Source organism: Geotrypetes seraphini, chromosome 7 (genome assembly GCF_902459505.1).
Source record: "Geotrypetes seraphini chromosome 7, aGeoSer1.1, whole genome shotgun sequence".
Lineage (NCBI taxonomy): Eukaryota > Metazoa > Chordata > Amphibia > Gymnophiona > Dermophiidae > Geotrypetes > Geotrypetes seraphini.
The window spans coordinates 105,197,970-105,225,604 of NC_047090.1; the positions used below are offsets into that span (position 1 = coordinate 105,197,970).

A 27,635-nucleotide genomic window follows, 5' to 3' on the forward strand; every position below is an offset into this window, starting at 1 on the left:
CGGGAAGGGTGGAGGGGAGGGGGGCACTGCGGTGGCAGGAGGGAGTGGTCATCCCTCCTGCCATTTTTTTTTTCAGGGGAACAGGAGGGCAAGTGGGAGACTTCGTGGCAGGTTTTCTCGGGGAGGCGGGCAGGAGAATGGTGGCTCGGGAGGGGGGGCATGCAATTGTCGGCTTTTTTAATGGGACAGATGGTGTGCATTTAAGTTGCACAGAACATCGGGCCCATTAAAAAAAAAAACCAGAAGCCCTGACAGCAGTGACAGGAGGCTGCTTCTCCTGTCACTATTGTCAGGGCTCTGCGCATATCTCAATTGCTCACTGAGTGATTGAGTCGGTGGGTTTGCGTGCAAATCATTTGCATGCAAACTTGATAGTGAATCAATCACTGTTTGAAAATCAGCCAAAGAATCGGCCAACAGCGATTGAGTAGCTATGTTTAATAATAATAATTTATTTATATGCCGTCATATCGGGAAAGTTCTAAGCGGCTAACAACAGGAAAGCAATACATACAATTCTAATAAATACATCAAGATAAAATAAACATGTGAATAAAATTGGAAAGATATGTTAAAAAAGCAAAGAACGTTAAAAAAGCTTTAGTGAATCTAGCCCATAGTCTGTTACATACCACTTGGTAGAGTGCTAAATTCCTACACTCTAACAGATACACACTATTACTTAGCACCACTGCAAAATTAGAAACAGCACATTATAAATCATTTCATTGTCAGCTTCAAATACTGGCGTTCTTAACCATATCTTCTAACTATGAGAATGCTAAATTTCATTGTTATCCCAAACAAAAAAGGGGGATGCAAACTGCCCTCTTCCATTTCTAATGAAATTGGATCTAACACCATTAATTACTTCTAATGTAGAGAAAAATAAAAGGACTTACAACAGCAGCTCTTTTCTTCAATGTCTGCAGTACAACATGTGGTAAATCAGCTTAACAGCATTGAACAACAAAGATATGACTATACACATGGTACTTATTTAAAACAGCACAGTAGTCTTTTTTTTTTTTTACCTTATTCGTCTATATAATATGTCTGAGAAACAGAAAACTCCAAAATATTCCAGTTATTACAAAGTAATTTAAACGCTAAAAAAATTGTCATTGGAATGCAAAATGCATTCCAATGATATCATCTCATGTGAAATAACTGAGGGCATCAAACAGCCATTCACATATAAAACACCATATGATAACTGTAACAATAGACATAATTTAGAGATGGGGCATCACTAAAATGAGAATAGAAGTGCAATATTTTAACCTATTGAAAAAATCGCTATTGGAATGCAAAATGCTTGTGTGAAATAACTGAGGGCACCAAACAGCCATTCATATCTGTATAAAGTTTCAAATTTTCAAGTTTATTTAAGCTTGATATACCGCTTAACGTTCCTAAGCGGTTTAAATAATGCAAAGCTAAAAATAAATTTAAAACAGGGGGGGAGTTAAAATATACAGTTAAAATATAAAACAAACCATGAAGCAAACTTCACAGGATAGAAAAGGGAGACGGGTAGGTTTACATTGCTAAAAAAAAAAAAAAAAAAATAATTGATGCTGTAGTTCACCGACATTGCTCAGTTCTACCTCTTTTGTAAATTGAATAGAACCGAAAGGCTTTTGCAATATATAAATAACAATTTATGTTATGTCATATCTTATTGACCCCTGTGTCAGGCCTAGGCTGGGGGTTCCCAATGCATCAGTGAGGCCCTTGATATACTGGAAATCAATATTGGTTCAACTGACTCAGAATCCCTTCAAATTCTTGTTGACAACATGTCTCCTGTGGGCAGTGCATGGGTCACAAGGCTAGACCACTCCCACACTCCCAGTATGACATAGCATTCTATCCTCTCCTTGAACGTCTTCATGAACATCTCTTCAAAGGCTACTATCAACAAAGGTAAGTGCAACACAGTAGGCGTAGTCATGTCCCCTGAGTTACAAGGAGCATAGTGTAAATGAGATCTCAGAACAAGGGAGGCCATTGCACCCTATCATGGGAGATTAGCAGTGCTCATGTTGAGAGTATTTAGAGGACACCTGTGACCCTGGTGCTGTTTCAACAAGGTAGTGGGGTTGGGGAGGGGCAATGTAGATGCATTTCAGTCTCTAGTGAGCAACTGGCAATTATGCTTCCCTCAGCACTGATGAAGCTGAAGACAAATCTTTCCTCTTTATCAGGTATAAATTGGATGATGACTGTACCTGATGACTTCTATCAATGCTGATATTAAGAGTGACCAAGATACTAGAGGCTGATGAATTTCCAGTGCCTGATACAAATTAAGAGTTTCTTTAATGCATGTGGTCCTGTTGCACAAGGAACGACTTTAGAAACTGTTGGGTATCTTCTTGGATATACTGTCTTCAGAAATAGGTACAGCAAAACCAAATGATTTAATGTTGAAAAATACCCAGATAAAAGCCTGAGCCATAATAAGGCCTGAATTGAACTGATAAGAAGAAAGAAAGAAAACCTAAATAGCTGGCAAAATTTACCTAGGGAGGATAACATGAGAAAACCACATGACAGCAACAGGGCCGACACCCAGCATAGCCAGATTAAGACTGAAAAATAGCACTGGGCTGACTGTACACCTGATTGGCTCTGCAGAAAACTAAAGTCTGAGGAAGTTCCACATGACAGCAGCAGGTGGGAAACGCCATGTGTTTCTGGTTGAACTTTCTCAAACAATTCTGTATCCACTGTTGGGGAAGTAAGTGCCTGGATGGGGCTGTACTGCATGACATTACATCCAAGAGTGAATATTTTACTGCCCTGCTTGTCCTCAGAGAATATTGCTCAAATCTCAGTTCTACATATACTGGATGAAAGAGCAGGAAAAATAATACACAACAGTCACTTCCTAACTAATGCTTATTAGTATGCTCATCAAGTCTTGTTTTTACTGGTCTTCCATATATGCCAACACAATATAAATATCACATTAAAACTATCAAGATAGACTGAGCAGGGTTCTTGTGCAAAGGAAAATCTTAAAGGCTAAAGTGGATCATACAGCCACAAAAATCTTTCTCCCCTCCCCTTCTCTGTTGTTGCAATAGGCAAAACAATGATTATGAGTCAGTGCCATCAGTTTGCTTAGCAGGGTTTAAAAAATGTTTGGATAATTTCCTAAAACGGAAGTCCATAGGCCATTATTGAGATGGCTTGGGAAAATCCACTGCTTATTCCTAGGACAAGCAGCATAAAATCTGTTATACTACTTGGGATCTAGTTAGGTATTGGGGACCTGGGTTAGCAACTGTTTGAAACAGGATTCTGGGCATGATGGACCTTTGGTCTATCCCAGTATGGCAATTCTTATGTTAAAGGAAAGGCATATTGTCACTGAACTTCTTTACAGGACAAAAGAATTCTATCCTGTGTGATTATTATGCTACAGGATAATTTGTACAGGATAATTTGGCTTCTATAGAAATATGCATTGAACTCTACTACTTAAAGTACATTTTGACTAGAACTGTACTGTTAAAAGCATTCTTCATTGATGAACCCTACCTTTTCTGCTTGTATGTTAGCATTGCTTCTGCAATTGGTAACTGATGAGCGCAGTTTGCCCCAGCTATATACTGTGTTACTCTGGAGACAACATCTGGTACCTCCTGAACTGTATTGAAAAATAAACACATACAAATCAAATGACAAGGTGTAGTGATATCTGAAAAAGTGTGTAAAACTGACTTAAGTAAAGACTAGAGAAACAGTTTCAGGTTGGTGGAACAGAAAACTTAAAATCAATTCCTTATTATTCCTGATAGACCAGTCCACATATATGGGTTAAGTGCCTCTAACAGCAGACAGAGATAGAGAACTAGAAGATTCTGATGACATCATCCATATAAGGAGAGGTGCAGCAAGAAAACTTCCAGTATTTCTCTAAGACCAGCAGATGTCGCAAATGAACTGGTTTAGCAAAAAAATTTTTTGCTTTCTTTTTTGCTAGTCTCCCTGAATGTTGGGCTACACCCCTTGGCTTTGTGGTCAATGTCTGGCTGGGGGCTTTCTCCCAAGAGCTGTGCTATGGCTAGTCTCTTAGTTGAGATTGAGGAAAGAAAACCTTCTTCCTCAATAGCCAGGAGCTTTGACCCACAGGTCTTCATTTTTGGTACCAGTCTGCATAGGAGCCCATTAGTCCAGTAGTAGGGGTAAATTCTCCCCTCCATCTATTTCCTATCCAGATGATTATATAAAGGTCAGAGATCTGGATTTTAAGATCCTATTTTCCTCATGTGTCTTATAGGTGGTTTAGATTCCCACTTGACAATAAAAGAACATATAGTATTTTAAAAAGTATCCCAAAGTGTTTTTTCATAAGCTAAAATTGTTAAGATAACTGTGTTTTTCAACAAAGCATCTTAACATACTAAGGGGTCCTTTTATGACAGCAAAAATTATCTTTAATGTCCATCATATCGAAAGAGCACTCTATATGAATTAAACTTCACTGGCTGCCAATATAGGCAAACTGGTTTTTTTTAAAAAAAATAGTTTTTACAGCTCTTTGCGGGCTAGATTCTATGTACAAACTGGCACTTTTCCTACTCTGACAGATCTCTTTCTTAGACTGTAAACTGCTTAAACCTGTCTAGTACAAAATTTGCAGTTTAACAAATATAAATAAATGTAATATAAATGACTTAATTAACTTCTTCCTCTCCTTCCAAAAATAAATTCTTGAATAAAGAAATCCTTGTTTCTAAATTTTCCTGCAACAATGGCTGTTCGATATCAAAGATATTACACTGGCACCTTTTCTTTTCAAGCAGTGAAATAATGGAATTTACTACCTCTTCACATCCAAACATATACCTATCTTCACTTCAGGAGATTGCAGAAGACACATTTATTTAAAATATTTTTGCCATCTTGATTTGGTATCCATGTAGGACAGTGGTCTCAAACTTAAACCCTTTGCAGGGCCACATTTTGGATTTGTAGGTACTTAGAAGGGCGCAGAAAAAATAGTTAATGTCTTATTAAAGAAATGACAACTTTGCATAAGGTAAAACTCATTATAGTTTATAAATCTTTCCTTAATTGCTTCTGATAATTTCAGCTATACACAGCTGAAAGAAGTGCAACATGCAGAAACTGTATAGCTGAAATTATCAGAAGCAATTAAGAAAAGATTTATAAACTATAAAGAGTTTTACCTCATGCAAAATTGTGATTTAGATTCTAAAGTGACAAGAGACAAGATTTTGGTGCAGTCCTCTAGGCTTTTTTTGTAGAGGGGAGAATAAATACCAGACTTGTGCCTGGAAAACTTGTGCCTTAAGTGGCCGGTGGTCGCGTCCGCAACCGCCTTCAGCTCTCACCTCCTCCAGCACTGGACATAACCGCCATCTTACATCAAGCAGTCACTGCAAGGAGAGGTGCCAAATTTCACATGAGTTCACAAGATTACATACACACACACAAGCTGCATTACCTCTAATGGTTACCTTACATTCTGGAATGTTACCCGCCTCACTGCTGTAACCTCATGCAAGCATCTCTACTCCACCTCACAATCGCGTACAGATGCAGGAAAGCGCTTTCGTAAGGTAAGGTTACAGCAGTGAGGCAGACAACGTCCTAGAACAATGGTAACATACCAAAGGCCTCAAAATAGTACCAGACGGCCTGCTTGCGGCCCCTGGGCCATGAGTTTGAGACCATTGATATAGGAGTTATTGTAATTCTTATGGATTGGAAGATTAGGTTCTTACCTCAGTAATCTTTTTTCTGTTATAAGAAACAGGATTCTGTACAGAAGCTGTTGTCCTCTTTTAGTCACAAACTTTGCAGAAGGGTGTCACTCACATATTTCAATTCCTCCCCTTCACCAGTGGAGAACAGCTCCCTGTTCAGTTAGTACCAAAGCAATCAAATGTCACTGAAACAGAAGAAACGAGAATGAGGGGCACTGGGAACTTCCCTAGAGACAACAAACATTTCTGTTCTGCTCTGTAACTCATGAAAAAAGAATAAATCATCAACATGAACTTGTAACTTAGAAGTATCCAGGAACCAACTTGCTGTGTGCAACTAGCACTATCTCATAAGAAACTCCAAGATTCAATAAAAATAGTGATGTCTGTAATAATTCTCTACACTTGTTTTGATTTTTTTTAATATGCTCCTCTAAATGACAGAAGCCCCGTGGCAGAGTCCAGCAATATCCAAGGCACCAAAAAGACAAATTGCAAATTAGCACAAGCCGGGCCATACAGAATCCAATTGTCTTATAACAGAAAGAAGATTACTGAGGTAAGAACCTAATCTTCCATTCTATTGCAAAGACATAGGATTCCGTACTGAAGCTGATGTACCCAAGCAGGGCTGGATGTCTAGGGAGGGACAAGATGAACCTGCCAACAGCACTGAGGACCCAAATGTGGCATCCTCTCGAGCCACCACATCCACTCTATAGAACCTTATAAAAGTATGGAGAATAGACCAAGTAGCTGCTCTACAGATTTCATTGGGTTGAACAACCCAGGACTCTGCCCAAAAGAAGGCAACACTCCTCGTCGAATGTGCTGTGAGATAGATAGGTGGCTGTTTGCCACAGGCAAACAGAAGAAATTGCTATGCAAATCCATCTGGCAATCAGAGTCTTGGAAGCTGGTCTGCCTTGTCTTAATTGACTGGTCAACACAAAAAGATGGTCAGAAAGACGTGAATCATTGGTCCTTTCCAGGTAGTGAAGTAAAACTCTGCGCACATTCAGCCTCTGCAAAATCCTGTCCTGTTTAGCTGAACCCATAGGATAAAAAGCAGGCAAACAAACTTCTTGATTGACATGAAATGCTTCCTTCGGTAGAAAGGAAGGTACCATCTGCATTGAAACACCAGCTTCTGTAAACCTGAGGAAAGGCTTTCTGCAGGAGAGAGCCTGAAATTCCAAAATTTGCCTTCCAGAGACTAAGGCCACAAGAAATACCATCTTAACCATAAGGTCCAAAAGAGATGTGTCTTATAGAGTCTCATATTGGGGCTGAGATATGCTATTCAAAATGATATTAAGGTCCCATGATGGAAAAGGCTTGTGCAACAGAAGAAGCCATATGAGCATCCCCTTCAAGAACTGAGTGACACCTGGATGAGATGCCAATAACCGCTTACCTCCCCAATACAGAAAACATGAGAGGCCTGCCACCGCTAGGCCTTTTTACAGCCTGGCTTGCAGAAATTAGCAATTGCAGAAATGTCAGATCACAGGAACTGATGCCTGATAAGGCTCTACCTACTCCTTGGTGCACCATAGCTGGAAAGCCTGCCAGGTCTTAGTGTAAGCTGCAAATATCGAAGGCTTCTTTGTTCTAAGTAGAGTTGTCATGACTGCCCCCGAGTAACCTTATGCATTAGGGCCATGCACTCAAGAGCCATGCCATAAGACCAAAGCAGTCTGGATTCTCCATAGGAACTGTGCCCTGACTGAGGAGCCCTGGATGAACTGGCAGCTTGAGGCACTTGCCTCTTTGCAGCCACACCAGATTCGCATAGCAAGGTCTGGAGTAGAGAATGACATCTGTCCCATCCTGTCGAGTTCTTTTCTTGTCCATGCCCCATTCCTGCAAGCTCTGTCCTCATCTGCACAAGCCTCAAACACTTTAAAATCATAAGGGTTCGAGGCTGTGTGGTTAAGACAGAGTTTACAGGAATGGGGCAGGGACAGCGACAAAACTCACAGGGACAGGATGGGGAAATTGAGTTCCTGAGGAGACAGGGACAAATTTGTCCCCATGTCATTGTCTAGTCTGGAGCTACCAGTATTACCAGACCCTGGTGGCTCGTAAGTTTGCAAATGATTCAACCCAGCATTGAAACACATAGAGGAGACTCTGTGGGCCAGGGTTGAAACAGGAAATCCAGCCCTGCACTTCTCAGTTTGGCTCTTCGACAGTAGAAACAATTTGCCTTCACATTTTTGGCTGAGGCCATGAGATCCATCTCCAGTCTTCCCCAGTGCTATACAATGAATTTGAATGCTCTTTGGGACAGGGATCACTCCCCTGGATCCAGAGTCTGCTGGCCTAGATGTTCTTAATTCCTGTCATGTGTGCTGCAGAGACCACCTGTAACTGAGCTTCTGCCCACCTGACCAACACCTATGCCTCCAGGCGCAACGGGGCATTTCTGGTGCCTACCTGTCTATTTACACAGACTACCACGGTGGCATTGTTAAAGAACACTCTGACCACCTTTCCTGCCAGGGAAGTCTCTAATGCTTTCAATGCCAAACAAATGTCTTTCAGTTCCAGATGATTTATGGACTACTTGCTTTCTGATGGCATCCATTTGCCCTGCAGTGAGTGACCACAGCAATGGGCTCCCAGCATCAATTGTGAGCATCATGAGGTGATTCTGAGGGGCATGCCCTTCAATAAGGCATCCCCCTGGCGCCACCAATGTAAGCTGCTCCTTGCCTCCCATGACTAGGGGAACTGCATCTGAAGAGAATGCTGTTGCGGGGACCACCAGGAGAAAAGGGAATCCTGGAGTGGATGTATATATACTGTCACCTAGGGGACAACTTCCAGAGTTGCTGCATCTAGCCCAGTACCTGAAGGTAGTGAGCAAACTAATGGAAACCCTAATCAAACACCAATTAGACACGATCCTTAATGAGGAGAATCTACGGGATCCCCGTTAACATGGATTTACCAAGGGGAGATCCTGTCAATCCAACCTGATCAGCTTCTTTGACTGGGTGACGAGAAAGCTAGATGTTGGGGAGTCCATGGACATCGTATACCTCGACTTTAGCAAAGCATTTGATAGCGTACCACACCACAGGTTGCTAAGCAAGATAAGTTCTATAGGATTGGGCGAGACATTGACAAAATGGGTTGGGAACTGGCTTGGAGGTAGGCTTCAAAGGGTAATGGTGAACGGCACCCCCTCTGAAATGACGGAGGTGATCAGTGGAGTGCCCCAAGGCTCGGTCTTGGGCCCGATCCTATTCAATATCTTCATAAGTGACTTGGCAGAAGAGCTCCGAGGTAAAATAACATTATTCACCGATGACTCCAAGCTAAGCAATGTAGTGGGCAAAAGCACAACGGACAAAAACTCAATACCCGACAACATGTTGCACGATCTACTCCTACTGGAGCGCTGGTCTAGGACCTGGCAACTCAGTTTCAATGCCAAAAAATGCAAAGTTATGCACCTGGGTAGCCAAAATCCATGCAGGACTTATACCCTTAATGGTGAGATCCTAACAAGAACGGTAGCAGAGCGAGACTTAGGGGTAATCGTCAGTGAGGACATGAAGGCTGCCAATCAAGTGGAGAAAGCTTCATCCAAGGCAAGACAAATTATGGGTTGCATACGCAGGGGTTTCGTCAGCCGTAAGCTGGAGGTCATTATGTCATTGTATAGATCCATGGTGAGGCCCCACCTGGAATACTGTGTACAGTTCTGGAGGCCGCATTATCGCAAGGATGTGTTGAGAATGGAATCGGTCCAGAGAATGGCCACCCGGATGGTCTCGGGACTCAAGGATCTCCCGTACGAAGAACGGTTAGAAAAATTACAGCTATACTCGCTCGAGGAGCGCAGAGAGAGGGGAGACACGATCGAGACGTTCAAATATCTCACGGGCCGCATCGAGGCATAGGAAGATGTCTTCTTTTTCAAGGGTCTCTCGGCAACAAGAGGGCATCCGTGGAAAATCAGGGGCGGGAAACTGCGAGGTGACACCAGGAAGTTCTTTTTTACTGAAAGGGTAGTTGATCGCTGGAATAGTCTTCCACTTCAGGTGATTGAAGCCAGCTGCGTGCCTTATTTTAAGGCCAAATGGGATCGACACGTGGGATCTATTCACAAGGTAAAGGTAGGGGAGGGTCATTAGGGTGGGCAGACTGGATGGGCCGTGGCCCTTATCTGCCGTCTATTTCTATGTTTCTATGTAGTGCCAGGCCATGAGCTTCGGCATTGCTAAGATATCTGTAATCTGCTTCCTGAGCTTCTGTTTGTGCGGCTCAGGAAGACAGAGCATCTTGCTGTGTTAGAGCGGAGTCCCAGATACTTCAAGCACTGCATCGGCTTTAGCTGACTCTTCCTAAAGTTGACTATCCAAACGAGTCCCTGGAGGAGATCCACCAGCTGCTACACTGCGTGCTGGCCTTCCTGTCTAGAAGGGGCTCTGATTAGTCAACTGTCTAGGTATGGGTGAACATGTATGCCCTTTCTGCGAAGGTGAGCTGCTACCACCACCATTACCTTGGTGAAGGCACACAGGTGGTGGCCAATCCAAAAGGCAGCACCACAAACTGGAAGTATCTCTGGAGAACATGGAATCTCAGATAATTTCTGTGATCCGGAAAAATGGGAATGTGAAGATATGCTCCATTATATCCAGTGAGGCTAAGAATTCCCCTGGAGCTACTGCCACAATGACTGACCAGTCTCCATGAGGAAGCACGGTACGCTCAATGCCACATGTATGGACTTCAGATTCAGGATAGGTCTCCAGTTATCTGTGCCTTTCTTGGGTGTTATGAAGCATATAGAGCATCTGCCAGAGCCCGATTCTTCTTTGGGAAATGGTACTATGGCATGAATGTCCAAGAGTCATCATACCGTTGCTTGGACCCTGGCTTCCTTTTCTGGAAGTCTGGTGGGGGAGTAGAGGAACAGATCCAGAATAATGTCAAGGACCCAGCAGTCTGAGGACATCTGTTCCCATTTCCTCCAAAAAGCTGGCAGTCTCCCGACCTGGTATAATTGTGGCTTTTTGGTGGCTGCACTATTGGCTTCTGTAGTTGCCAAATTTGTCTGGCCCTTTGGAAAGATCTCAGGGAAGAAGAACCAGAGAACCAGTGGGATCTCCAAGATGAATGAAAAGTGCCAACACCAGAACATACTCACCGAACATCGTGTCCCGATGCGTCTGAACGTCCACATGGTAGTGTCTGATAAAGGAATGCAGAGAAGACCAAACTGCAGCCTTACAAATATCTACTGGAGGCACAAGAGAAGACTCAGCCCAAGAAGCTGCTTGACTCTGAGTGGAATGAGCCTTGAGAAATTCCAGAACAGGCTTTTCTGAAGAAGATATGCAGAAGCAATAGTCTCCTTAATCCACTGTGGAATGGTAGCCTTGGAAGCGCCAACCCGCTAAGACTGTGTGTCTCAAACTTTCTCAAGCCAGGGTACACTAAAGGTAGTGACCACGGCTCAAGGCACCCAGAAGTGTGCGGACGTCACCGTGATGACATCATGTGCATACACATGCACAGAGGCCTTCCAGACAGGTCCTGAAATGCCAGTAGGGTGTGCCAGCAGGAAAGTCTAACAAATATCAACCGAGTACCCCAACCACAGACCTCCCAAGCTCTTCCCCAGATCCCACCCCCCTTTACTAATTGTAATGCAATTTTTTCCATTCATTTTTCATATACACACAATATACACAGCAGATATAAATTCTCAAAACTGATACATTTCTATCATTATATTGAAAATAAAATCATTTTCCCTACCTTTGTTGTTTGGTGACTTTATTTTTCTGCGCTTTTAAATTATGTTTCCAGTGCTTTCTTATCCATTGACTGTTTTTCTCTCCTTCTTCAATTTCTGCCTTGCATCGATCTTTGGCATTAACTTAACATTCAATTTTTCTGCTTTCTTCTCAAAATCTACTTTTCCATGTCTTACCTTCCCTTCCTCTCTCCTTCCTCACCGTTTCAATGGTCTGACATCTCTCTCCTTTCCTCCTTTCTCCCCAGTAATCCGACATCTCATTCCTTCCCTCCCTCCTTCTCAGTGGTCCAACATATTTCTCCCTTCCCATCTCTCTCCTCTCCTTCCCATAATCTAGCATCTCTCTCTATTATTACTATCACAATTATTATTATTTCTATTGTACTACCAGATTCTTTCCCTTCTATTCCCTAGTCTGATATCTCTCCCTTCCTTTAGTCATCTCTCCAACTCCCCCCTCCCCCCAGTGTAACATTTTTCTCTCCCTTCCTTTCTGCCCCCTGCAGTCCATCTCCCTTCTCTTCCTCCTTTCTGGCCCCACTCCCAGTCCAACATTTCTCCCTCCTTTCCAACAGTCCAAGCTTTGTGTCTTCCTTCTGCATGCTTCTTCTCTTCCAATCCTCCTTCCCTCCCCTAACATCTCTCTCTCTGGACTCATTTGGAGCACTGATCTTGATCTTGGGGCCGCCGCATGAGTGGACTGCTGGGCAGGATGGACCATTGGTCTGACCCAGCAGTGGCAAATTCTTATGTTCTTATGCCCTCTCCTCCTTCCCACCCAAGTGTGACATTTCTCCTTCCCTCTTTTCTATCCTCCCCATCATAGAAACATAGAAATAGATGGCAGATAAGGGCCACGGCCCATCCAGTCTGCCCACTTTAATGACCCTCCCCTCCATCTCGCCCTCTCCATGAGTCCAACCTTTTCTGCCTCCTGCATACTTTTTTCTCTCTCCTTGCCTCTTCCCTCGAGTGACATCCTTCCTTCTCACTCCCCAACCCATGTTCTTTCCCCTTATATCATTTCTCCCACTCCTCCACCCATATCCATTTCTCCCTCTCTCATTACTCACTCCTCCTGTATCAATTTTCCTTCCTTCCCTCCCCCCATCCTCACTCACAGCTAATATGATCTTTCCCCATCCATCATCCTCCCCTCCCCTCCAGTGTGTAGCATCTTTCCTTTCCCTCCCCTTCTACCAGGTCCAGCAGCACCTCTTCTCCCTTCCCTTTCCCTGCCCAGCAGCACCTCTTTCTCTCCCCATATCCAGCAGTACCCCTTCTCCCTTCCATCCTCCCCCTTCTCCCTGTCCAGCAATACCTCTTCTCCCTTCCCTTTCCCGCCTCCCTTGTTCAGCAGTACTTCTATCTCTAGCGGCAGCTGTGTGCTTTTAACCTGGTCACACAGCTGCCGCTAGGATTAATTTAGACGCGGTTTCATCCGCGAGCCTCAGGCCCTTTGCTAGGCCAGCCTATCTCTGATGAAAGAGGAAGTTGCATCATCGAAACAGGCCAACCTAGCAAAGGCCCCAAGACTCCCAGATGAAACCACGTCTAAATTGATCCTAGCGGCAGCTGTGTGACCAAGTTAAAAGCACACCGAGCTGCCGCTGGGGGGGGGGTGCTGCAAAGCGAAGATGCTGCCTGTAGACTTGCTGGCACATGAAACTCTTGCCCTATAGCAGATGCCTCTCGCAAGTCAGTTGGCCGGCACTTTTCTTCCTCCTCAGTGTGCCTTGGCACACTTGGAATCTCAGGTGGCGCACATTTTGTGATACACTGCGCTAAGAGGACAAAGAGATGATCCAATTTCCTGAACTCCTGGGTCCGCTGAACATAAGAGCGAAGGACCCGACAGACATCCAAGTTGCGCAACTGTTTCTGCTCGGAAGATCCCTCCCGACTACCCAACACCGGAAGGACCACTGACTGACATGAAAAGGAGAGACCACTTTTGGTAGAAAAGAAGGAACAAGTTGCAACACCACCCACTCCTTAGAGAACTCCAGGAAGGAAGACCTACAAGAGAAAACCTGCAGCTCAGAAACACTTCTAGCAGATGTAATAGTCACAAAAAAGACTGCTTTAAGAGTAAGGTCCTTCAACGAGCAGGCACCCAAAGGCTCAAAAGGTAGGTGCACCAGCACGGAAAGACCAGATTAAGATCCCAAGATGGAACAGATAGTTGCACGGGAGGCTTGAGCAATTTGGCCACTCGCAAGAAGCGATTGTTCTTGTGTTTTCTATGAGGAATTTCTCAGCGTCTTTTTCCTTTTGATTCTCAGTGTGTTTTGGAATCTGTGCCAACCACCCAGGAATTTTCGCATTCTGTTTTCCTTTACCGTCTTGCTGCTTGTTTTTGTGAAACCTAGTTTTCACAAAGTCAGGAACTATTCTCCTTCTTTAAATAGCAGCCTCTATGAAAAATCTTCTCAGGCCCTCAGCGTCACCACTCAGAACTCAAACTTCTCACTGTTCTGCTTTACGTGGCAAATCGTCACTGGGTCTGTTTAATTATTTTTATCGCTTATCAAGAGCTTAAATATTTTTAACATCTTTATATTTTAATTGTGTTTAATATAGTTAATATAAAGTTGTCTCTGTTAGAGATATCTATGCCATAAAGGGTGTCACAGCCTTTATGGCATAGATATCTCTCACAGATATTTATATCTGTGACACCCTTTATGGCATAGATATCTCTAACAGAGACAACTTTATGCAAAGCTAAGTATTAGCTATATTAAACACAATTAAAATATAAAGATGTTAAAAATATTTAAGCTCTTGATAAGAGATAAAAATAATTAAACAGACCCAGTGACGATTTGCCACGTAAAGCTCAGAACAGTGAGAAGTTTGAGTTCTGAGTGGTGACGCTGAGGGTCTGAGAAGATTTTTTATAGAGGCTGCTATTTAAAGCTGGAGAATAGTTCCTGACTTTGTGAACGATTGTATGAGTTAGCTGCCTGAAAATATTTTCATGCTAATTATATTTGTTTTTGTGAAACAGCACATCACTGGTCAGTTTAAATTCACACGATCTAAGCATGTCACATAGGACTGGAGTGTACTTTTTGGATTTTACTGCTTCAGCTGGTATCTCTCGAGCACAAAATTTGATGTTTTCTCTCTAGGTTAGGTTTTGTCCTGCTTTTCAATGTTTAGTTTATATCTGAACATTTAACCATTTTCTAACATTAATATAAGTATTTATCTATGACATCACCAGTACATTGCACTGGTACACTTTTATGTCCTTTTTATATTGTTGGAATTTTATGTACTTAATTTTTGATTCTATGTGATTTTATGTGTTGCATATTTTGTTAGTGTCCCCTGAGGAAGGTGTCTTCCATACGCCGAAACTGGGATCCTTGCTGGAACAACTTAATTTAAATAAAGGCTCGATCATTGGTTGAAAAGGCACCTCCCTTGCCTTTATGCTTGTCCACTTGGATGTCTCACCACCATCTCAAACTGAATATGGCTAAAACTGAACTCCTTATCTTTTCACCTAAATTCACCTCCCCCCTCTCACCATTCTCTATTTCTGTGGAAAACACTCTCCTCCTCCCTGTCTCGTCAGCTCGCAACCTTGGGGTGATCTTTGACTCCTCTCTCTCCTTCACTGCTCATATCCAACAAACCACTAAAACTTGTCGCTTCCTCCTCTATATTATTACCAAAATCCGACCTCTCCTCTCTGAACATACTACCAAAACCTTTATCTACGCTCTCATCACCTCATGCTTAGACTATTGCAATGCACTTCTCTCAAGCTTCCCATGCATCCGTCTCTCACCACTTCAATCCATTCAAAATGCTGCTGCATGACTCATTCCATGACAGGCACTATTTTAACATTACCCCTCTCCTCAAGTTATTTCATTGGCTCCCCATCGGTTTCCGAACACAGTTCAAAGTCCTTTTACTGAATTACAAGTGCATTTACTCTGTAACCTCCCCCCCTATATCTCTCCTCACTAATCTCGCCTTCTACACTCCTCCCCCCCACCCCGGTGAACTCCATTCGTCAGGTAAGTCCCTCTTATCTGTACCCTTCTCCTTCACTGCCAACTCTAGACTCCGTTCCTTCTTTCTTACTCTGCTGTATGCCTGGAACAGGCTGCCTGAATCAATATATCATACTCCATCTCTAGCAGTATTGAAATCCAAGTTAAAAGCCCACTTTTTTGAAACTGCTTTCAACTCTTAAACTTCCACTCACTGCTGTCAGATAACTATGCCCATTGTATCATTTCCGCCAACCAAAAACATCAAATGAAGAAAACTGTATGACAACCTACTGACCACCAGAGCAGAGAAACTGGACAGACAACTCACCAATTTGCTGATTTTGACCACAGACTACAAAACCTTCAAAACAGAAACAAAAGCTGTACTCTTCAAAAACTACATAAAACCAATATAACACAACCAGACATGCCCCAAACTCCTCCTACAATACTATCTACTTCTTAGCAAATTAGAAAATGTTCACACTATTCCTTAAGAACTTCTTATTACCTTAACAATATGTACTTCTTAATATCATAACAATTCTTATGTAATCCGCCTTGAACCACAAGGTAAAGGCGGAATAAAAATCACTAATGTAATGTAATGTAAGAATCTCCCCAACTCTGAGATGTCCTGTCTATCTGTCAAAATTAGATTGTAAACTCTTCTGAGAAGGGACTTTCTATTGAATGTTAAATGTACAGTGCTGCATATGTCGTTCAGCGCTATAGAAATGATAAATAGTAGTCTATAAATACTGAATGGAATGGAGTGGAAGGGGTAGAATTGCTTGTTTATTCTTTTCCAAAAATACTAGGTCTAGGGGTCTCTCTTTTCCTTTACTTTGCCTGTTTTTGTTTGATTCTGGGGGTTCTGTGCCTCTCATTTCCTCTATCAGAAACCAGGACCTTGGTTCATTCCCGCATTGCTTCAGTGTTGATGTATTGTTGCTATGAGGGGGAGGGGGGGAGTTGGTAGTGATGATTTTTTTGTTTTTTACTTGCTTTTAGGAGGTGGGAACTATTGTAGTTGCTCCATTGGAAAATTTGATGATATTATTCTTGTTACACTTTTGGATTTTGTTACCATTGTTGTGTTCTTTTTGTATGCTGTTCTTCTGCTTGTGATTATTTTCATCAATAAAATTGTTTGATCATAAAACAACCCAGAAAAAATATTTCTTCATTCAACGTGTAATTAAACTCTGGAATTTGTTGCCGGAAAATGTAGTGAAAATGGTTAGCTTAGCAGGGTTTTAAAAAGTTTAGATAATTTCCTAAAAGAGAAGTCCATATGCCATTATTGAGATGACTTGGGGAAATCTACTACTTATGTCTAGGATAAGCAGCACAAAATCTGTTTTGCTCCTTGGGATTTTGCCAGGTACTTGTGACCTGAGTTGGCCATGGTTGAAAATCGTTTACTGGGCTTGATGGACTTCAGTCTTATGTTCTTATAAGAATTTTTTAAAAATAAAATATATAGCTTGTTTTATAAGGGATCTGCCTTCAGCTTCCTTTTGTTTCTTAGTTTTCTCTCTCTTGCCTTTTCTACCTTTTCTAAGTTGATTTTGCATTAGCATACTGGAAGTTTCTTGGCTGCACCTTTCCTTATATAGATGGTGTTATCGGAAGCTTCTAGTTTCTCTGCCTCAATCTGCTGGTAAGGGCATATAACACTTAGGATTTGTCTAGCTAGATTCAAGGAAAGGAAATTAGCAGGTAGGAGCACATTTCAATATGTCTGACAAAGGTCCATGTTCACTCAGTCTATATAATTCAATTATATGTGCTACCATTTTACATGTGCTACCAAATTTACTTCTCTGTGTATAAATTCATTTTCTCTAAATATAGGGCTCCTTTTACTAAGGTGCGCTAGTGGTTTTAGCTCGCGCTACAATTCCACGCGCACTAAGCGCTAACGCTTCCATAGAGCTTGCATTAGTATTTTTCATTTAGCGCGCGCTAAAAACACTAGTGCACCTTAGTAAGAGGAGCCCATTGTTTCCTAATAAATTCTTGTACAGTATTATAGTGATCAAATTCTTAAATCAATTTTCTAATACTTATCTGCCCTAAGCAGGTTAGACAATAACTACTATATATAGTCAAACAGTAAAATTAAATTTAACAAGATGCTAAGACTCCAGAGAAAAAGGGAAAATAATTATGTTAGGAGTTTAAAAATAGAACAATGAAGTTTTTATAATTTAAATTCTAACCAAAAGAAAATGTCATAATTCCTACAGGAATTGAATGAAAGTTATCATTTTTATACCAATGATGATCAATTTTTTTCCCCAGTGACCGATTGGAAAAATGAAATGAAAGAGAAACTGACAATGTGTTTACAAGCTGTAGATAATTGGATGTCGGACCATAAATTAGTATTGAATCTAGCTAAAACAGTTGTGATGCTGGTTGGTAGAATTGAAGATCCATTATGGCCTGAAATACTGAGATTAACAATATGAGATTTATAGTCCAACAAAAATTAAAGATTTTAGGAGTCCGGTTAGATTCATCATTAAGTATGAAAGTTCAAGTGCTGGCAATGATCAAGTCTGCTTTCTTCCACATGCGACTGTTGAGTAGATTAAAGCCTATGTTCTCTTCTTATGATTTTCATTTGTTTGTGCAAACCATAGTAATTCAAAGACTGGACTATTTCAATACTCTTTATCCTGAGAATAGCTTCCACACAGTGTAGAGCACTGCAGGTGGTTCAAGATGCACTTAATATGTGATGGAAGTAGATTTGAACACATAACGCCATTGTTTAAACAGCTTCATTGGCTACCTGTCAAATTCTCTTATTATCTTTAAAGTTCTAGTATTGATCTTTAAAGTCATTCATTATAAGATCCCTTGGTATTTGAGACAAGTGACAAGCTTATATCAACCATCCACAGATCTTTAACAGCAGAGGGAGCATTGTGATTGGCAACAGATGAGCTGGTACATGTGCGTTATGCAAATACAAAAGCATCTGCAATTTCGGTGGCAGGTGTTTCATTATGGAGTAATTTGACTAGACCATTAAGGTTGCTCCCTGATATTCAGAAATTTAAGAAGGTATTGAAAACAACTCTGTTTGTAGAGGATTTAGCTGATTGGATTACAGTACTGGTTGAGATTAATTTTAGATACATTATGCTGTGATTGTTTTAATTTTTGTATGTCAAATTATGATTATGTTTGTATTTTGTAAAATACTTAGGATTAAGCAGGTTAGAAATTTTCTAAATAAAGTACCTCTGTCAGCAATCTAAAATAGGTCTTTTGGTAAATTCTTGGATTAAACATTATAAGCATCTTATTAAAATTAAGCACTTCAGCTGGTTAATCATGAGGATCAATACTGTCTATAAATGTTTATAACACTACAGGGTTTGGTTTAGGAATACCTACTAAACATCTGACAGAAACGTTCTTAATTATCTTCTCAAGTAACCAATTCTTACTCAATTCCTGGGGGAATTCTGTACAAAAATATTTCAAAATTCTGCACTGTTTATTTGTAGCATTTTTGCACAGGATTTTCCCAACTTAAGGCCCAACATTTCCTTCCATTTCACTCATAAGAACATAAGAATAGCCTTACTGGGTCAGACCAATGGTCCATCAAGCCGAGTAGCCCGTTCTCACGGTGGCCAATCCAGGTCACTAGTACCTGGCCAAAACACAAGGAGTAGCAATACTCCATGCTATCGATATAGGGCAAGCAGTGGCTTCCCCATGTCTTTCTCAATAACAGACTATGGACTTTTCTTCCAGGAACTTGTCCAAACCTTTCTTAAAACCAGCTACGCTATCCGCTCTTACACCTCCTCTGGCAATGTGTTCCAGAGCTTAACTATTCTCTGAGTGAAAAAAAATTCCTCCAATTGGTTTTAAAAGTATTTCCCTGTAACTTCATTGAGTGTCCACTAGTCTTTGCAATTTTTGACTGAGTGAAAAATCAATCCACTTGTACCCATTCTACTCCACTCAGGATTTTGTAGACTTCAATCATATCTCCCTTCAGCCATCTCTTTTCCAAGCTGAAGAGCCCTAACCATTGTAGTCTTTTCTCATACGAGAGGAGTTCCATCCTCTTTACTATCTTGGTTGCTCTTCTTTGAAACTTTTCTAACGCCACTATATCTTTCTTGAGATAAGGAGACCAGAATTGAACGCAATACTCCAGATGAGGTCATACCATGGAGTGATATAGGGGCATTATAACATTCTTAGTCTTGTTAACCATCCCTTTTTTAACAATTCCTAGCATCCTGTTTGTATTTTTGGCCGCCGCTGCCACACATAGAGCAGAAGGTTTCATTGTATTGTCTATGATGATACCCAGATCCTTTTCTTGGGTGCTAATCTCCAAGGTGGACCCTAGCATCCGGTAACTGTGATTCAGGTTATTCTTCCCAATGTGCATCACTTTGTATTTGTCCACATTCAATTTCACCTGCCATTTGGACGCCCAGTCTTCCAATTTCCTAAGGTCCGCCTTCAATTTTTCACAATCCGCATGTGTTTTAACAACTCTGAACAGTTTAGTGTCATTTGCAAATTGAATCACCTCACTCGTCGTTACAATTTCCAGATCATTTATAAATAAGTTTAATAGCACCGGTCCCAGTACAGACCCCTGAGGCACTCCACTGTTTACTCTCCTCCATTGAGAAATATGATCATTTAACCCTACCCTCTGTTTTCTATCGATAACCAATTTCTAATCCACAACTGAAATATGCCACCTATCCCATGACACTTTAATTTTCTCAGGAGCTTCTCATGAGGAACTTTATCAGAAGTTTTCTGAAAATCTAGATACACTATCAGCTCACCTTTATCCACATGTTTATTCGCACCTTCAAAGAAGTCAAGCAAATTGGTGAGGCAAGATCTTCCTCGGCTGAATCCATGGTGACTCCATCTCATTAAATCATGTTTGTCTACATGTTCTACAATTTTATTTTTTATAATTGTTCCTACCATTTTGCCCGGAACTGAAGTGAGGCTTACTGGTCTGTAATTTCACGGATCTCCCCAGAAGCCCTTTTTAAAAATCGACGTAACATTGGCCACCTTCCAATCTTCAGGTACTACAGATGATTTTAACAACAGCAGGTCAGCAATTTCATGTTTGAGTTCTTTTAGTACCCTGGGATGTATACCATAATGTCCTGGCGATTTATCACTTTTTAACTTGTTGATTTGGCTTAGCACATCTTCCAGATTCACCAAGATTTCTTCAAACTCCAGCCTCCCTTACTCTCCCCAATAGTACATTCACATTTCTTTACCCTCCTCCTTCATTGTACTTTTGGAGCTAGCACTCCCCCTCCACCAAAGGGATTACATGGCAGGAGGAGGAAGTGAAGTCAGGTATCGCCTAGAATGTAGATTAGGCGATTAATCAAACTATATAATGTCTTCTTCCTTTGCCATTTAGACTTGTCTGCTTATGTCAATTGCATGCTATGCAGATTTCCCCCAGGAGTATTACTCAGAGTTACTGACCAAGAACTAATCACCAACTATCATCACATTATGCATCTTAAAAGCAGTAGTATTAAAGAAAAAAGGTAATTTACTTGGTAATTAAAATGCACAGAAATCAAGACCATTGGCCTTCAATGTAATACATATTTGCAGTATTGAGGAGATATTAGTATTGAAATCTTTTCTGCAACTTCTTTTCTGATGACTCCTGTCCACTCCCTATAACCTCATCCAGGGCATATTTGTAGACTTGCTATATTTTTGCCTGCCTGTTGATTTGGGTTTGTAGAATGAATATAACCAAGCAGCTATGGAGTGGGCTCAGAAGAAAGAATTATTAAGCCAGGGAATGGGCCTATAATAAACAGTGCAAACACCACATATTGTTTATTAAAAAAAAATATATATATATATATAAAAATGCAAGGGAAAGAGGATCATAAAACACAGTCATCTTGAGGAGTCTGATCAGTTCTTGTTTTTACCAAAAAGAAAGTCAATATATACAATTTTAATACACTGTAAACCATTGTGGTGCTTTATATATGGCGTGAGCTTCTTACTTGTGGTCTGTGTATCAAGTTTGCTGAAGAGGTCTTTCCAGGCAGAATCTTGAAAGAAGTTGTTATACCTATAGTCAACAGAGCCTAGGTATTTTGCAACAGGATGAGAACCTACACAGCAAGATCAATAAGTAAATTAAAAAAAACATTTTCAAAATGTACCAAAGCAAACAAATCAAATTCTTGACAAATCAATTTTCTAGTAATTTAGGCAGTGATTTGTATACCACCAATTTACCATTGGATTACTTGGTTAAGGGAAAATTAGGATCTTACCTCGATAATCTTCTTTCTAGTATAAAGGCATACGAGTCTTGAACCAGTGAATTATTCTCCTTTATTTGCGTGATTGCAGAAGGCATGGAAAGGGCATGGAAAACCTTTCATATGCTGAGAGGCTGGAGCTCTTTTCCCTGGAAAAGCGGAGACTTAGAGGGGATATGATAGAAACTTACAAGATCTTGAAGAGTATAGAGAAGGGAGAGAGGGACAGATTCTTCAGACTAGCGGGGGCAACAGTAACAAGAGGGCACTCAAAGAAATTGAAGGGAGACAGATTCAGACCAAATGCTAGGAACTTCTTCTTCACACAGAGGGTGGTGGACACCTGGAACGCGCTTCCAGAGGAGGTGATTGAGCAGAGTACGATTTTGGGTTTCAAAATGGGATTGGATGAGTTCCTGAAGGAAAGGGGGATTGAGGGGTATGGTTAGAGGGATACTATACAAGGCCAAATGTTTTAAGAAAAAGATCACTAACAGGTCTTTGACTTGGGGGGCCTGCCGCGGGAGCGGACTGCTGGACACGATGGACCTATGTTCTTATGCATCATCTACCTTTTTCTCTCGGCTCTGCCTCCTTCATCTCTGGGTTGTGCCCCATCTCCTCAGTTCGTATCAAAGTAGTTGACAAGTCATATAAGAGGTGGGAAACGGGGTACTTCCCAACCAGCCAATTCTGTTCTAATCTGCAACAAGCCAAAGGCAACAAATCAATGCCAATACAATTATAACTGAAAACAAAATGGAAACAAAGAAGCCACCTTCCTGAGTGCAACCAGAACTAACATTTATGTATCTGTCGAGTCTCTCATTTTTCTCACAAGAATGTAAGTATTGCTATACTGGGATAGACCAAGATTCATCAAGCACAGAATCCTGTCTCCAACAGTGGCCAACCCAGGTCCCAAGTACCTAACTAAATCCCAAGTAGTAAAACAGATTTTATGTTGCTTATCCTAGGAATAAGTAGTGGATTTCCCCAGGCTATCTCAATAATGACCTATGGACTTCCCTTTTAGGAAATTATCTAAACCTTTTTTAAACCCTGCTAAGCTAACTGATTTTACCACATTCTCCAGCAACGAATTCCAGAGTTTAATTATACATTGTGTGGAGAAATTTTCTCCAATCTGTTTTAAATCTACTACTTAGTAGCTTCATCGCATACCCCCTAGTCCTAGTATTTTTGGAAAGTGATTGCCATGCTTTATTCGATAGTGAAATCACTTACAGCCCATGGTAACAAAAAAATCAGTAAGTGCTCCTATCCCTCCTGCCAAAGATCTAGCAGATTATTTCCAAAGCAAAATCAACCAAGTGCGTAACTCTTTTAATCATTCCTCTACAATTACTCCCTCCAGCTCACCAGAGAGGGCAATGGATGTCTCTTTAAGCTCATTCTTGACCTTCTCTGTCCAGTTTCTATTGGAGATCCATCAATTTCTGCAAAACATGAATATGACAGGTAGGCCCTCCGAGCAATTACCGCTATCAATTCTAAAATGTTATTTCTCCACATTTGGCCCCTTCATTCATAGTAAGATTTCTAAACGTCTTTCTACTGGCACCTTGCCAACTGGTAGCAGGCCTCTATAAGACCAATACTTAAACATTCCTCCCTTAGAGCCAACAAGTGTTCCAGGTATTGCCCAATTGCCAATATTCCATTCTTGGCAAAATTAACGGAAAAAATTATTAGAACATAAGAATAGCCTTACTGGGTCAGAAAAATGGTCCATCAAGAACTGGCTACTGGGCTTGATGGACCATTGGTCTGACCCAGTAAGACTATTCTTATGTTCTTATGTTCTAATAATACAAAACCGCGGAAGACAAAGGCGCACGCCGACAACTGAGCGCAAGATGGAGGCGCGCACCGAAGAAAATGACAGTTTTTAGGGGCTCCAACGGGGGATTTTGTTGGGGAGCCCCCCCACTTTACTTAATACAGATTGCGGCGGCATTGTGGGTGGTTTGGGGGGTTGTAACCCCCCTCATTATACTGTAAACTTAACTTTTTCCATATTTTTAGGGAAAAAGTGAAGTTTTTAGTAAAATGTGGGAGGTTACAACCCCCCAAACCCCCAACACCCCCACAACGCGGCGCGATCTGTATAAAGTAAAGTGGGGGGGTTCCCCCCCACACACCCCCGTCGGAGCCCCTAAAAATTTAGTTTCTTCGGCGCGCGCCTCTGCGCTGCGCTCAGTTGTCCGCGCGCGCCTTTGTTTTCCGCGGTTTTGACCTGACACCATCCAACTGTCCCATTTCTTAGAACAAACGAACGCTCTGCATCCCAATCAAACAGGCTTTAGGCCCCATCATTCCACTGAGTTTTCAGGTTTCAGATTTTAGGTTTATTTAAAATTTGATGCTATCACTTATAATAGTTTCTAAGCTTATAATAGTTTCTATAATAAAATCAGGGGTATAGTAAAAATATATATATAACAGGCAAAAACAGCTACAGATTAACTTGCCATATAAGGAATAGGGGTAGAACCTTAATAAATGAAGAAAAAGTCACAAATAAGGGAAATACAATTAGGAAGGTAAGATATATAAACAATGAATCTTATATATTGAAAAAAAACCAAATGTTGGAGAGATGAAGAACTGGGATAGTGATTTAATCTATACAAAAGGGACTTTATAGAGCTTTTTAATTTATCGAGGGCAAATTTCCCTCTTTAAAAAGAAGGCAGTGAGGTCCACAACTGAGCTGCATATATTAAAAAGATCTCCTTGCGTCTGGTATTAAAAAAAGGTTATGATCCGCTGAATGCAGGGTCCTAAGGGGAATATATGGGATTAGTAATTTATCCAGAAATTCTGGAAGATTTGATTGTCAAATTTTAAAACAGAAGAGAGCAATCTTATAGGTTTATTCAGTGTTGAACCGGTAACCAGCTTTTCCAGTTAGGTCTCATTACTTCTATTCAATATTTTCTGATCAAAGACTTAGTTCTTCTTCTATTTTTGGACTTAACAGCAGCGTATATCACTCCCTGCTATTAAGGAGGCTTCAATCACTGGGAATTTCAGCCACAGAATTTATTTACCAGGTTAATGTTCAAGACTCATCTTCAGACCTCCGACTCAATCATAACAAATTGATAAGGATCTGATTGTCGATATCCAAAAGTTTGGAAGGAAAGAGGAGGTGCTTCTGTTGGGAGATTTCAACCTGCCGGATGAGGACTGGAATGTTCCATCTGCAGAATCGGAAAGAAGTAGGGAGATTGTGATGCCTTTCAAGAGGCTCTGCTCAGACAAATGGTGACGGAACCAACGAGGGAAAAAGCAATATTGGATCTGGTCCTCACAAATGAAGAGAGTATCTCTAATGTTCAAGTGGGTGCTCACCTGGGAAGTAGAGATCATCAAATGGTTTGGTTTGATATAACGGCTAAAATGGAGAGCGGCCGCACAATATTTAAAGTCCTAGATTTCAAATGTACAGACTTTAATGTAATGGAAGAGTACCTGAAGAAAGAGCTATTAGGATGGGAGAACATAAGAGAAGTGGAAAGACAGTGGTCTAAGCTGATAGGAGCGATAAAAATGGCTAAGGACCTTTATGGGAAGAAAATAAATAAAAACAAGAGAAAAAGGAAACCGATATGGTTCTCCAAACTAGTAGCGGAGAAAATAAAGGTGAGACAGTTGGTGTTCCTGAAACATTAAAAAACCCAAGAAGAGGAGTACAGAAAAGAATGAAACTGAAAGAAGCCAAGAGAGAGATACGTCTGGCGAAAGCGCAGGTGGAAGAACAAATGGCTAAAAATATAAAAAGGGAGACAAAAATTTTTGCAGATATATTAGTGAAAGGAGGAAGATGAAAAATGGAATTGCTAAACTAAAAGATGCTGGGAACTGATATGTGGAGAGTGATGAGGAAAAAGCAAACATGCTAAACAAATACTTCTGTTCTGTGTTCACGGAAGAAAATCCTGGAGAAGGACCGAAATTGTCTGGCAAAGTAACACAAGAAAATGGAGTAGATTCTATACCGTTCATGGAGGAAAGTGTTTATGAGCAACTTGAAAAACTGAAGGTGGACAAAGAGATGGGACTGGACGGGATCCATCCCAGGATACTGAGGGAGCTCAGAGAGGTTCTGGCAGGTCCTATTAAAGACCTGTTCAACAAATCTCTGGAGGCGGGAGTGATTCCTGGGAATTGGAGGAGAGCGGATGTGGTCCCTATTTACAAAAGTGGTAACAGGGATGAAGTGGGAAACTACAGGCCGGTGAGCCTCACTTCCATTTTTCAAGGGTCCCACGACAACAAGAGGGCATCCGTTGAAAATCAGGGGCGGGAAACTACGAGGTGACACCAGGAAATTCTTTTTCACCGAAAGAGTGGTTGATCGCTGGAATAGTCTTCCACTACAGGTGATTGAGGCCAGCAGCGTGCCTGATTTTAAGGCCAAATGGGATTGGCACATGGGATCTATTCACAGGGCAAAGGTAGGGGAGGGACATTAAGGTGGGCAGACTAGATGGGCCGTGGGCCCTTATCTGCCGTCTATTTCTATGTTTCTATGAAAAATAATGGAAGTGAAAGAAAGGATAGTGTACTTCCTTGAATCTAATGGATTACAGCAGGGCTGCCCAAATCCGGTCCTCGAGATCTACTGGCAGGCCAGGTTTTCAGAATATCCACAATGAATATGCATGAGAGAGATTTGCCTGCACTGCCTTCTTGGGATTCAAATCTCTCTGTCATGCATATTCATTGTGGATATCCTGAAAACCTGGCCTACCAGTAGATCTTGAGGACCGGACTTGGGCAGCCCTGGGTTACAGGATCCGAGGCAACATGGCTTTATTAAAGGTAAATTGTGCCAAATGAACCTGATTGAATTTTTTGATGGGGTGACTGGTGAGCTGGATCGAAGGCATATGCTAGATGTAATTTACTTAGATTTCAGCAAAGCCTTTGACACGGTTCCTCATAGGAGGCTCTTGAACAAACTTGAAGGGCTGAAGTTAGGACCCAAAGTGGTGAACTGGGTTAGAAGCTGGCTGTCGGACAGACGCCAGAGGGTGGTGGTTAATGGAAGTCACTCGGAGGAAGGAAAGGTGAGTAGTGGAGTCCCTCAGGGTTCGGTGCTGGGACCAATCCTGTTCAACATGTTTGTGAGTGACATTGCTGAAGTGTTAGAAGGAAAAGTTTGCCTTTTTGCGGCTGATACCAAGATTTGTAACAGAGCAGACATCGAAGAGGGAGTGGAAAATATGAAAAGGGATCTGCAAAAGTTAGAGGAATGGTCTAATCTCTGGCAACTAAAATTCAATGCAAAGAAATGTAGAGTAATGCATTTGGGGATTAACAATCGGAAGGAACCGTTATGCTGCGAGGTGAGAAGCTGATATGCACAGACGTGGAGTGATAGTGTCCGAAGATCTAAAGGTGAAAAAACAGTGTGACAAGGCGGTGGCTGCTGCCAAAAGGATGCTCGGCTGTATAAAGAGAAGCGTAGCCAGTAGAAGGAAGAAAGTGTTGATGCCCCTGTACAGGTCGTTGGTGAGGCCCCACTAGGAGTATTGTGTTCAGTTTTGGAGACCGTATCTGGCAAAGGACATAAGAAGACTTGAAGCAGTCCAGAGGAGGGCAACGAAAATGATTGGAGGCTTGTGCCAGAAGACGTATGAGGAGAGACTGGAATCCCTGAATATGTATAAGAACATAATAAACGCCTTCACCGGATCAGACCTTGGTCCATCTAGTC

General features: G+C 41.5%; 1 protein-coding gene across 3 annotated transcripts in view; it reads right to left on the bottom strand.

Annotated features, from left to right (window-relative positions):
• PACS2 (phosphofurin acidic cluster sorting protein 2) overlaps window positions 1–27,635 on the bottom strand; it is a 474,262-nt gene that overhangs the window by 98,619 nt on the left and 348,008 nt on the right. For all 3 annotated transcript variants that reach the window (XM_033952202.1, XM_033952201.1, XM_033952200.1), the window contains 2 exons: window positions 21,620–21,730; window positions 3,553–3,661 (listed from right to left, as the gene is read on the bottom strand). In XM_033952202.1, the coding sequence (XP_033808093.1) occupies window positions 3,553–3,661; window positions 21,620–21,730 (220 nt within the window). The remainder of the gene's footprint in view (window positions 1–3,552; window positions 3,662–21,619; window positions 21,731–27,635) is intronic.